This window comes from Zea mays, chromosome 6 (assembly GCF_902167145.1).
Source record: "Zea mays cultivar B73 chromosome 6, Zm-B73-REFERENCE-NAM-5.0, whole genome shotgun sequence".
NCBI classification, from domain to species: Eukaryota; Viridiplantae; Streptophyta; class Magnoliopsida; order Poales; family Poaceae; genus Zea; species Zea mays.
Window position 1 is genome coordinate 155,843,554 of NC_050101.1, and position 13,845 is coordinate 155,857,398.

General features: G+C 47.1%; 1 protein-coding gene across 1 annotated transcript; it reads right to left on the reverse strand.

The window, feature by feature from the left end:
* Nucleotides 1-10,300: 10,300 nt before the first annotated feature.
* LOC103630329 (probable E3 ubiquitin-protein ligase LUL3) lies at nt 10,301-13,601 on the reverse strand. Its single transcript, XM_020539557.3, has 3 exons — nt 12,718-13,601; nt 10,667-11,159; nt 10,301-10,575 (listed from the first exon to the last, which is right to left on the reverse strand). The coding sequence occupies exons 1-3, from the start codon at nt 13,119-13,121 to the stop codon at nt 10,462-10,464; spliced, it is 1,011 nt and encodes a 336-aa protein (XP_020395146.1). The 5' UTR covers nt 13,122-13,601; the 3' UTR covers nt 10,301-10,461.
* Nucleotides 13,602-13,845: the final 244 nt, after the last annotated feature.

The window sequence follows — 13,845 nt, forward strand, 5'->3', positions numbered from 1 at the left end:
TTATCGCTAACAGGAACCGCGTTTGCATGGTATGTCACTTTACCTCCTAATTCCATTTCATCATGGGGGGATCTAGAACAAAAGTTTCATGATCATTTTTTCTCCGGTGACTATGAGTTAGATTTGGTAGATTTAGTGTCGTTGCGACAGACAAAAGATGAATCGGTTAATGATTACATCCGGAGATTCCGAGATACAAGAAACCGATGCTTTCAAATTCATTTAGCAGAGAAACAGCTAGTAGGATTAGCCTTTAATGGTCTGTGATATTATTTAAAAGAAAGATTAGAAGGCATCCAATTTTTTACACTAGCACAGTTACACTAGAGAGCTTTGGCTTGCGAAAGCCGGAGCAAAGAAACTGCTAAAACAATGTGTCACAACGTACACATAGTAGAATGCGACCAAAGTAGCTCAGATGACGAATCAGTAGAAGTGTACGCTGCTGAAATGGTTTGGTCAAAGCAGGCTAAATCTTCGGCTTGTGCTTCCTTACAGCCGGTTCAAAAGAAATGGCAAGAGGAGGTAAAGTTTACATTTAATGTTGGTAAATGTGATAAAATATTTGATAAGTTACTCAAAAATGGCAATATTAAAATAAATCACACTGTTCCATCCGCCGACGAGCTAAAACGTCGTGTGTACTGCAAGTGGCATAACTCATTTTCTCATGCCACTAATGATTGTAATGTATTTCGGCGACAGATTCAATCGGCCATTAACGAAGGACGATTGAAATTTCAGGAAATGCAGGTGGATACAGAGCCCTTTCCAATGAACATGATTGACTTCGAGGGCAAGAAAGTCCTGGTTCGGCCAAATACAGCCGATAAAGGCAAAGGCAAGGAAACAATCATCGGCAATGCTAAAAAGGCCGATGGGGATTGTAAAGTTTCTTGCAGGAAAGTGGTGGCCGAGAAGACTCCCGATGGAGGGGAGACCCTGAAGGTGACCATCACAGCCTCTAGCACTGGGGGCAAGCGCAGACAGGGAGACAGTTGTGGGAACCCGTGCTGCGCATCACGGACAGTCCGCCGTCCCGACGCGGACGGTCCGACGCTTCTCCGGACGGTCCGGAGGACTCTGGCGGACGGTCCGGCCATGCTCAGGACTCGCAGCGACCACGTACCTTCAAACCACGACGACCAGAGATAGGTACGTGGAAAACAAATACATTTAAAGCAGCTGGTCGGCTGATCAAGCCTGGCCCGACTTTCGATCAATTGTTGTCTAAATATGTGAAAAGAAGGCCGGCCCCAGTGACCGGCCACCGAAGCGACCCCGCTCACCCATTCATGAGCAACGTCAGGTCAGGCCGATTGGACCACCTCACCAATCGGAAGAAATGAAAGGTCCTATTGTACAATTGAGACCTAACATGCCGACATGGACCCCTCCACCTCCTTATCCATCTATGCCATATCCATACACATACTAACCTCCACCATATGTCCCAAATCAAATGTGGGGCATGCCACCATATCCATTTGGGATGCCACAGTACCCCGCCTGGGGGGCACCCCAAACATCCGTTTTTGATAGGTTGGCGCCGCCAGTGCAAGACCGATTGAGCGCTGCTGAATCCGGTCACCAGGCATAGGCCCAACAAGATTGTCGGACTACTCAGCCTCCTAGGCCGACCAATCCGGCAGGGGGGCATATGCCTATAGCAACTCAAAGAACAACAAAAAAGGACATCATCAAAATAGGCACCGCAGATGTTGTCATAGAGGGAGACAATAAAGGACCGATGATTTTCGGCGAATCGGCCAACACAACCGAAAAGGATACGGCTACCATCAAAACAGCCGATCCAAAATACTCCATGCCTCGATGGTGCCCAGCAGGATTGACACGATCCCAAAAGAGAAAATTACAGCGCCTAAGGGCAAAGGAGAGCCAGGAGAAGGAGGCGGAAAAGACATTTAATGACACACATCCACTATACCCGCCACCGCAAAAGAAATGGAGACCGAAGGCCGTTGAGAAAAAACAAACGGCCACAGAAATAGAAAGTCAACCTGCACCAGGCGCGGACCGTCCGGCCCCCGCGCACGGACCGTCCGCCGTTCACCAGGAAGCCTCTGGACAACCTGCACCAGGCGCGGACCGTCTGGCCCCCGCGTGCGAACCGTCCGCCGTTCACCAGGAGACCTCCAACGACACGACAACATCGATGGAAGAGGACGACCTGCTGGGAGAAGACCTAGTCGACTACGAGGCTTCTCCAGAACGCCCAGGTATGGATGTAAATATTATTACATTTTCTGCCGATTGTACTATTATCGGCGACGATGAACCTGTTGTTGCCCAGTTTGATTTTGGTCCTAAAGAAGCCGCCTTTACTAAACCAAAGGAATCGGTAAATCATTTAAAGCCGCTCTTCGTGCGCGGTCACATTGATGGGATACCGATTGCTAAGATGTTGGTAGACGGAGGGGCGGCTGTAAATCTAATGCCTTATTCATTATACAGAAAATTAGGTAAACAAGATGACGAACTTGTCAAGACCAACATGACCCTCAGCGGTGTTGGAACTGATAGTTCGATCAAAGCCAGGGGAGTCACGTCCGTTGAATTAACCATCGGGACTAAGACCCTTGCTGCTGCATTCTTCGTCGCTGATGTAGAAGGAAATTACAGTTTAATTCTAGGCAGAGATTGGATTCACGCCAATCAATGTATACCTTCTACATTACATCAAATGCTAATACAATGGGTAGGCGATGACATAGAACAAGTATATGCTGATGTATCGGCCTGCATCGCTGTGGCCGATGCCCCTGTACTCTGGACTTATGAGACTGCTACATGTCTCACAGGAGTAGATTTTTCTGATTATCAATTCATAAGTATAGATAAGAAAGGCTTCATTCCTGTAATGCTAGAGCCGATGGAGAATCGGCTAAATCCTAAATAAAGTTTAAATGATGAATACACACAAAATTCATGAGTCTCTGGCCACGGACAGTTCGGCTTCCAAGGCCGGATGGTCTGGTCTTTCACAAAAAGGTTCGGACTTTAAGACCGAACATATATCACAGCAAAAGGACAGTATTACGGATGATCCGGTCCCCGAGACCGGAGAGTCCGGCGTCACACAAATATCTTCTAATTCCTCTGTGGGGAACATAATAGAGGAATTCAGAGATCTTGATAAACTAGGACAGGGGTTTACATCGGCCGATCCTTTGGAGGAAATTGACATAGAAGATGGTAAAACTCCAAGGCCGACTTTTATAAACAAGACCCTGGGGACCGATCCTAGAGATGAGATGATCGGTCTATTGAAGGAATATTCAGATTGCTTTGCTTGGAATTATACTGAGATGCCTGGATTAAGCCGAGAGATCGTAGAGCATCGGCTGCCTATTAAATCTGGTTTCAGACCTTTCAAGCAAAGAGCTAGAACATTTCGTCCAGACCTTCTCCCACGCATCAAGGACGAAATCCACTGGCTGCTAGAAGCTGATTTTATCAGACCTTGGAGATACGCAGAGTGGGTCTCCAATATTGTGCCGGTGGAGAAGAAGGAGTCAGGTAAACTTAGAGTATGCATTGATTTTCGCAATTTAAATAGAGCAACTCCTAAAGACGAATATCCCATGCCCATAGTCGACGCATTAATCAATAATGCATCAGGAAATAGAATTATTAGCTTCCTTGATGGTAATGCCGGATATAATCAGATTTTCATGGCCGAAGAAGATGCGTCTAAAACAGCCTTTATATGTCCAGGCTTCATTGGTTTATTTGAGTGGGTTGTCATGACATTTGGTCTAAAAAATGCTGGTGCTACTTATCAGAGGGCTATGAATTTGATCTTCCATGAATTGTTAGGAAACACTGTGGAAGTTTACATTGATGATATTGTAGTCAAATCGGTTGAGTTTAGTTCTCATATAGCTGATTTGTGCAAAGCCTTTGATAAAATGCGTCACTATGGTTTGAAAATGAACCAACGTAAATGTGCTTTTGGAGTGTCGGCTGGTAAGTTTTTAGGATTTGTTATACATGAACATGGTATAGAGATAGACCCTGACCGAATCAAGTCTATTCGGAATGTGGGACCTCCGACCTGTAAGGTAGAGGTACAGAGGTTTCTCGGCAAGGTGAATTATTTACGAAGGTTTATTTCTAATCTAGCCGGGAAGATTGATGCGTTCACCCTTATTCTTCGGCTTAAGAATGATGCCGAATTCGCTTGGGGGCAGAACAACAAGAAGCATTTGATCTCATCAAAAAATACTTATCTTCGGCTCCCGTATTAAAAGCACCACGAGCAGGAGTACCATTCCGATTATACATTGCAGCTGAGGATAAGGTCATTGGGGCTGTTCTGACACAAGAAACTGAGGGGAAGGAGCATGTGGTGACATATTTAAGCCGAAGGTTGGTGGATGCTGAAACAAGGTACACTTTTATTGAAAAGTTATGTTTATGCTTGTTTTTTGCATGCACCAAATGTAGATGTTATTTATTGTCTAGTCATTGCACTGTTTCTGGTCAAGCCGATGTGATCAAATACATGTTGCATAACCCAATTATGAGTGGTAGAATTGGTAAGTGGGCTTATGCACTCATAGAATATGACTTGGCCTATGAACCATTGAAATCTATGAAAGGCCAAGTCATAGCGGATTTCATTGTAGAACATCGGGTTAATGATATTCATGAACTAGACACGTCATACCTCAATATTACTCCTTGGACTTTATATTTTGATGGATCGGTTTGCAATGAAGGGCAAGGAATTGGCATTGTGCTTGTTTCACCAAGTAATGTCTCCTTTGACTTCTCTAGCCGATTGAAAACTTATTGCACTAATAATCAAGCTGAATATGAGGCCCTCCTATTCGGCTTAGAACTTTTAAATGGTATGGGAGTAAAACATGTGAAGGTATTTGGTGATTCTCAGCTGGTTGTCCAACAAGTGTTAGAAGAATATCAATGTTTTGATGGTACTTTAAATAGTTACCTTGAGAAATGTTGGAGCATAATTCATTCTTTTGACGAATTCAGTATTCGGCATATCTCTAAAGTTGAGAATCATAGAGCTAACGATTTGGCACAAGATGCATCAGGTTATCGGATAAAGAGAGGGAAATTTCACAAAACTGAAAATCTGATAACCAGTGCAGAGCCAAATTCCCAGGTCGCGGACCGTTCGCGTGATGACGCCGGACCGTCCGGGGTTACCAGAAATGTTCTCTTAATCGATTCGGCTGACAATGAAGCCGATGCAAGTGATTGGAGGACACCTATACTTAATTATTTACGAAATCCAAATATCAGGACAGATAAGAACATTCGGCGAACAACTTTCAAGTATGTTTTGATAAGTGATGAACTTTACCGCCGAACGGTCAATGATGTCCTGCTTAAGTGCTTGGGCTCAGATGATGCTATATTAGCCATGGCCGAAGTGCATGAAGGAATTTGTGGTACCCATCAATCGGCTCCAAAGATGAAATGGCTGTTGCGAAGATCTGGTTTTTATTGGCCTAACATGATAGCTGATTGTTTCAAGTACTACAAGGGTTGCCAAGTGTATAAAAAAATCGGTGACCTACAGTTGGTCCTTGCAGCCGAATTACATCCTATCATCAAGCCTTGGCCTTTCAGAGGATGAGGATTAGACTTTATTGGAGAAATTCATCCTTCATCATCAAAGGGGCATCGGTTCGTGTTAGTTGCCACTGACTACTTTACCAAATGGACTGAAGTCGTTGCTCTGAAAAACATGACGCACAAGGAGGTAATTGAGTTCATAACTGAGCATATTATTCATAAATTCGGCATTCCCCAGACCTTGACTACAGATCAAGGGACTTCTTTTATGTCAAAGGAGGTACGTGAATTTGCTGAATTGTACAGAATTAAGCTACTTAATTCATCTCCATATTATGCTCAGGCCAATGGACAGGCCGAGTCTAGTAATAGGACATTGATTAATTTGATAAAGAAGAAGATATCTGATAATCCTAAACATTGGCATAAGATTTTGTCCAAAGCTTTATGGGCTCATAGAATATCTAAACATAGTGCTACTAAAGTATCTCCTTTTGAGCTTGTCTATGGGCAGGAAGCAGTATTGCCTGTGGAAATAAGTTTGAATGTTGTCAGGTTCGCCAGACAAAATGATCTAACTGTCACTGATTATTATAATTCAATGATGGATAATATTGATGAGGTGACCGACAAGAGGATGATAGCTTTGGGAGCAATAGAAAAGGACAAGATTATGGTAGCCAGGGCCTACAATAAGAAGGTCAAAGCAAAGTCATTTCAAGTAGGGGATCTGGTGTGGAAGACCATCTTGCCTCTAAGGAATAAAGACCGGAAGTTTGGGAAATGGTCGCCAAGCTGGGAGGGTCCTTATAAAGTAAAACAGGTAATGTCTGGTAACGCCTATTTGCTACAAACATTACAAGGCAATGATTTACCAAAGGCTTTGAATGGGCGTTTCCTCAAACAGTACCATCCTAGTATGTGGCAAGATGCCTAAGAGAACCGATGTGATCACATCGAGTTAGTTGCTTTTGGTTCGCCCAGCTCCACCAAAAGGCAGGGGGGCATATGTTTGAACCAAAAAAGAGCTGGCGGACGGTCCGGCCCTGAGGCCGGACGGTCCGCGGTTCGGACAGTCCGCGCCTGTGGGCCGGACGGTTCGCGCGTGCGCAGAACAGATTAGGGTTCCGAGTTTTGTGCACGGTTGTTAGCTATATTCGCGGAATTAGCTCGGAATCAGTTGTGTAAAGGGTCCAGCCCCCCTCCTCTATAAATAGAGAGGTCTACGGCCGATTTGTAATCATCAACAATCGAATCAATACAACTTCTATTTCGCATTTTATCCTAGGAGTAGTTCTAGTCTAGTTTAGGTTTAGCCTCTCGATCCCCAAATTCTTCGTCTCTCTTCGGCTCTACGTCGATTAGAGGAGTCTAGGTCGGCCGGCCCGAGCCTATACACCACCTAGGATCTCTCCTCCCCGACGGGGTCCCTCCCGGGAGCGAGATCCAGGCGCCGTCGGCGATCTTCCGCCGCCCCTGCGCACGCGTGGACCGTCCGGCCGTCAGGCAGGAAACCCTAGCCCCTGTGCCAGGTCGCGGACCGTCCGGCCCCAAGCCGCGGACCGTCCGCGCCTGACCAGAGAGCACCGCCGCCGGTTCTTCTTGGATATTTGGCGCTCCGAAAAGGCGTCAACAACCTCCATGATGTTCACACATACGGGGACGAAAAGGTTGTAAGGTCCGTGTGTCAGCATCACGTGCGCGGCGAGAGGAAGGATGACGATGGCTTGGTTGCTCGTAGTTGTAGAGAGATAGAATGAAAGCTTCTTTCAGTTCTTTGTATATGTAAATTCTTGCTAATAATTTTTTGTTTTAAATATACATATATATTAACGTTTTCGTGGATGGTTATTGTTGTAGTACTTAACATGAGAATGAGTGCATGGCCGGAATGGGATGGCATGATGAACCATTTCAATTTAGTATCAGCCTTCGGTGGGAAGCAAACCATAAGCGCGCGTACACATACCACACCACACCGGCATGAGTGCAAGGCATTAACGACTCGCAATGGATGTCCTGTCGAAGCGAGAGGGACGGGGTGGGTGGCCTGGGTCCGGCATTATCCCTTTGCCGAGCTCGAGCAGATCAGGCGAAAAAAAATCGGATGAGGCTGCTCCGGCGCGGAGTCGGCCACCGAAGCGAGTGCAGGCGCAGGCAGCCAGCCGTCGTGGATCCCGCGATCCGGGCCCCGGGATCTCCGCTGCCCACATGGCCCGGTGGCCGCCAGGGTGGTGGCCGCACGGAGAGGCGTCCGGATCGGGCACCGCGGCTGCCGCTGGGAGGACGTGGGACCCACCTCTGGACATCAGGACGTCAGGCGCATGTTCTCGTAGGCCACGCGCTGACACGATCAACTGTTGCGGAACAAAAATGGCGCTGTGTCACGTCCATCATCCATGCCGTCAGTATAAGCAAGTACTACTAATCGAGCGCGATGCACGCTGATTGGCGACCGAGGTGGTGCTAATTATTGGTGCCTGTACTACCTAAATGGCTACTGCATGGAACGGAATCACCGGAGGCAGGCAGGCAGGCAGCGATGACGAGTCTTAGGCCAGAGTCGCTGCGGGCACCTGTCGCCTCACGGGCGCCTGGTTGCCGTCACGGGCTGTGCCTGCTCGGCTTCGGCTTCGGCTTCGGCTCCGCCTGCCGCCCCGCGCGCGCTCGGATCGGTTGGTTTGGCTGCTCCTATCCGGAACGGGATGGATTCCGATAGGTGGATGAGTAAAACTAACTGGAGCGAGCCGGGACCGGCAGGCAGAGGCGCCGCGCGCTCCACGTCGACCAACCAGCTCCTCCAGTCCCACTAGCCGGGGACGGGGAGGACAGCATCCGATGTGGCCACACCCGCTTCACCAGCCGGCCGGTGACCACTTCGACCAGCGAGCGAGCCGTTGTGTGGCTGCTGGTTGGACAGCCGACGCGCGCGCCGGGGGGGCCCCGCTTGTTGTATACGGCATCCATCCGCTGCCGCTGCGGCGGGCGGGCGGGCGGGTGCCGACGAGGTACAAGTAGCAGGACAGGAGTGCAGGATGGCTGCGCGGCTACCTGACCGTGACCCGCGACGGGGACGGGGGGGACCCCGTCGCCGTCGGCACAGCGTCAGGGCGGTAACATGCGTTCCGTTGCGCGTACGGACCACCGGTGTCGTCTAACAGGAAGAGCTGTCAGTGACAGGTGCGTGCCGCCGAGTGACGGCCGCGCAACCCATCCGCGCGCTCCTGCTCCGGCTAGCCTATCCAGTGCGGTTCGTGGTGTTCCTCTCAGCGTGTCTCGTCGTCGGCCCGGTCGGCAGCGGCAGAATTTCATTTCAGACTGTTGCCTCGCCGAGGATTGTGCAGATTTTTTTTTGTGTGCCGGCCGATGGAGAGTTTCCCGTACAAAAGTTGTGGATGCAGGTTACACCATATCCAGTGAATACTCATTCTTAGCCTTGTTTACGTACTACGGTTCCAAAGATAGGCTAACTTAATACTTCTGCATGAACAACCCTCCTCCCACACACCATCTCAGCTCACTATCCAAACTTCAATACGTTCAGCAAATGAAAAACAAAGTACAAACAAACGAAGCTAAGAATAAAGATGTTGGGACGATTAAGTTATAATCATGCATTTACGGTTTTCCACGTAGACAGGGGTATATGATGAAAAAGAACATTAATTATGCCAAAACTTTAGTGGTACTGAACTAGTATAGGTATTGATCCACTGAATGATTAAAAAAAAATCAACATCCATTGTGCCTCACAAAGAGATAGGCAAAACTTCACGGCAAAGTAATATGATCCAGGGCAAATATGTATGGCACATTAAATGATAACTCCAAGTGGATCTTTCATGTTCTTTATCTTCAGTGCTAATACCACAAGAATCTGGACTACGGGAGCAGACCACCAGTTTCATTCATATATTTTTTTTATGAAAAAAAATTATAGTACGTATCAGGGGTGGGTCTGTGGGTGGGGCTACTTGCTGCACTCAAAACGTCAAGTAGTTGTCTAGATGGCACATAGCCTATCAACTATCAAGTTCATTACAAAAATTATATACAAATGCAACAGGTCAATGGAAGGATCATATTTAAGCTGGGTTCAGGAGCAGTAGTGAACAATACACACTTTTCAGTCCACTAGCCTAACACTTCAGTGCAGCAGTTGACCTATACACAATAGCAATGTTTTAGTTCAAATTTACCTGAAACACAGCATACCACTTGAACTCCCAGACTCCAGATTGGTGGTCTACCACATGTCAACTGAGTTGTGCCAGGGTTGACATATAAAGCAGTACACAAAATGTTTCAGTCATAAATGTGGAAAAACACATCATGCAACTACTAGGATTTTACTACCAGATAGATAGTGGACACAAACATCACCGAGATACTTCCCTGAAAAGGAAAGAAATTGCAACATCACGGTACAAGTAAAATGTGAAGGACAACAACACGGGCGTAGAACATGGAGAGACGTCTGTGTCGAGCAAAGTGTAAAGATGACAATTGACCAGGGGGGGGGGGGGGGGGGGGGGGGGGGGGGGGGGGGGGGGGGAAACGCGCGCAAATAGCTTTGTCAAGGCACAAAACTATGACAAGGTAGTTTTCAGACTCCGTCTCCAAAAGATTGTCATTTTGGCTATAAATCTGGACAAATATTTGTCCAGATTCATAGCATAAACAACACTCTTTTGGGACTGAAGGAGTATTATAACAAGAAAACCCAAGAGATCAAATGCCAAACAAAGGTCTTCACAGTTCATTTCTAGACCACATCATCACAAGTTCACAACCATCAACAGAACTATACACTTCAAGATCGATGTTGATACAGGATTATGGACAATTACATAACATAGTGCAGCAGCAACGATATCAGCAAACTCTCCTTTATGGCCCAGGACTTCTAACTTTGATCTCCATTAGTTTTTCAACAGGCTGTCTGCATATGGGGCATTTATTTGATTGAAACCGTAGAGTTTTTGCACATTCACTGCATAAACACTGGATAAGAAAGGAACAATCAGACAAAACCTAAGGTAACAAAAGGTAGCTCTAGAAGAGAAAAGGCACATACAGCAAATCATGTACTTACCAAATGTCTACAAGGCATAACAGCAGTGTCTCTTGGTTCTGACAAGCAGATAACACATTCCTTCCCCGTGTCATCGGCATCAGCATCAGCAACATCCGCTTCAGTGGAGTTGACAAGACCAAAAATTTCCTGTAGCTCATACCTCACGCCATCAATCCACAAGATTTGCTTCATAACTTTGACTTGAAGGTCGTTGTTGTGCTTCTCCAAAACAGCAAGAGTAATCTGTGCACGAGTGGCGTTTACTGACGGGCCACCTTCCTCTGGAGATGGATATGCTTCTGCATAAACAACAAGTGGGAATACTTCCCCTGATGAACTCGAAAGCTCATCAAGAGAAAAGAATCCCAAGTCAACACCAGATCCAGAGGGCTGGATAAACCTTTGGGCCAACCCTTTCTCGAAGGGTATCTTTGTTGGCGTCTGTAATTCTGGGTATACTGAAGAAAAACTACAGTCCTTTCCTTCCGTGGCAAAGTAATATATAGTCACACTGCAAAAGATATGGACAAGTTCAAGTGTCAACTGATGTTAAATGGTAATTAAACATTCATATTAATAGGAGAGCAATGTTCTACGATGTGGGGGTGGGGGGGGGGTGCTGAGCTAGACAGTCAAAGAAAGCCCTCGACAACCTAAAAGAACTATGCGGTTTTTGGATGACAACTAGCATGACTAGGCAGCCATCCTGCAATGGAGATTGACGTTGTTTCCTCAAAAAAAAAATGTAGGCCGGTGTTGCATGCATGGAATTTTTTTTTGAACTGCCAAATGCCCCTTCTGCCTAAAAGTTTAGGCTTTAAGCACAACTGGTTAAGCTAATTAGGACTACTAAAATGTAGACTTAAACAATTTTATGCAGTACCTGACAGATGCAGCTTCGTGCTCAGCAGCTAGCGTTAGTAAAGAAGCATGGATACTCTTTAAATATAGCTATTTATAGCATCTACCGTCTAGGTGAGTAGGCAGACATTGTTCAGCATTTGAGCCCTTGGAATTTTCTAGTAAAATGTCATTTTTATAAGAATTGCAAAAGGTTCCACCCATGCAGCCATGCTGCACTAGTTCGAAAGAGAAATGGTGTGTGCTTTTTTTAAGGAAACATTTTCCAGTAGTCTTCTAAACAATCCCTCGAAGCTGGTAGCCGACCAGCTACATGCCCAATCCCAAATTTGTTTTTTCTAACAAAATTTCAAAAATGTAACTGAAAACAAGATCTAGCAGCAAATATAACTAAAAAACCTGCTAAGCAGTAACAATAGGACTTTAAGCTCTGGTTGCAGTATAAATATAATCAAAATGCGGTGGTTATGTGATCTGTAGTTCAGATTGCAAAGATTTTCAAGCTAGGAATAACGCCTTGCATCATCAGATTCCTTTGGTTCAAACATATGATAAACCTGAGATAAAATTTAAACTATTCTTGTTCTTCCCACATAGCATTCTGGGTAAGCCATTAAACTTCTGAGTGTACTCTAGTCACACTTTGGCCTTGTTCGGTTATTCTAAATCCATATCCATGTGGATTGGAATGGATTGAGGTGGATTTTGACTTGCTATGGATTTAAACCGGCTTAATACCAATACCACCCAATCCACAAGGATTAACGGTGAAACGAACAGCCCTTAACTATTCATCTGCTTTTCTCTCTCAGTAATTTATTATGGAAATGGAAAACATATTACTGATCTATGAGCTTGAAGCATTATATAAAAAATAAGTCTCCAATTGTAATGAACCCCCTAGAATTTGCTAAATGAAAGCATGTCCCTCTTCACATAGCTCCACTTTTGGTATTCTATTTCCAACCTGCTGGATCACCAATCTCACTACCGGACTTTCTATGAAAGGTAGGTGACGAGCTTTGGTCTAAAAACAGTATGCAAAACTTGCTAAGTTCGAGTATTGATCATTAGCCACCTGCATAGAGCAAATTATACCTCAAATTCCAGTAAGCAGTAGCTACATAATTCAGGTCGGCCAAATAAATCAAACACTACCATTACAGTGTTATAAGACACATAGCAACACCAGCATAACCCGACCTCACCTGCCGTCGGTTATCGCGTCAAAAGTGAAGGCGACGAGGCGGCGCTCGGGGTCAGCGCCGTCGGGCACGAGCCTGATGGTGTCCTTGTGCAGATTAACGTAGTTCTTCACCTTCTGCGCCTGCTGGTGCTCCACGAACTCGGGCGGAGGCCCCGTCAGCGCGGTCGGCTGCGGCTGCTGCGGCGGCGGCGCGGGCGCGGGGTGCCATGGGCCGTGGTACGCGTGCGGGGGCGGCGGGTGGGGGTGGTAGTAGTACGAGGAGGGCGGCGGCGGAGGGGGAGGACGGTGGTGCGGCGGTGGAGGGGGAGGCGGGTGGTGGTGGTGGTGCGGCGGCGGCGGTGGGGGGTAGTGGTGCGGCGGCGGGTAGTAGTCGTCCCGGCGGCGGCGGCTGGAAGATGCGCCCATGGAGCCGCGCGGCGCCGACTAGTCGCCGAGAAGGGAAAGCGGGGCCCGGAGATTCGACTGACGCTTGCGCAGGGGGAGGAGGTTTTACTTAGGCGCGTCTGGGGGGCAGGCAGGCGGAGCGCGTCGTCGCGGGCGGTGGAGTCGTCTGACGCGACGGGCGAGCAGAAAGAAGGGGAAGGAAGGACGGGGCAGCGAGCGGATTGTCTTTCACGGTCCGGGTGCCTTTCCCACAAGGTTGCGCGTTGGCTGATGCCTGACGGTGGCCGCGATGACCACGGAGGGGGTGAGCTAAGCGGCTGCTGCCCTGCTCGTGCTCGGCGCGCGGCCACGGCAACGACGGTGCAGTTGCGTCGTCGATGGCGAGGACAGGAGAGGAAGTTGGAACCGTCGACCGGTGCTATGGACACGCGGTTGGCCACGGCAACGACGGGGTTGTGACAACGTTGTAGTCGACGACCTGAAAATGTTGTAGCAGCAACGATGACAGCCGTTCGTTCGACACGGTTTGCCTTGAATGTTCAGGTCACCGAACCAGGTCGCTCTGAGTTTTATGGCGTTTACAAGGCTATCATGCCATATAAAATATAATATAGGTGCAACCTTCTCTCAACGAAAAATTTTATTCTATAATTTATAGATATTAAATTTCGCGACTCTTAAATAAAAACCATGCCAAGAGAATTTCATCCAGATAAAGCTCACTTCCTCTCATCAAAATTAAAAC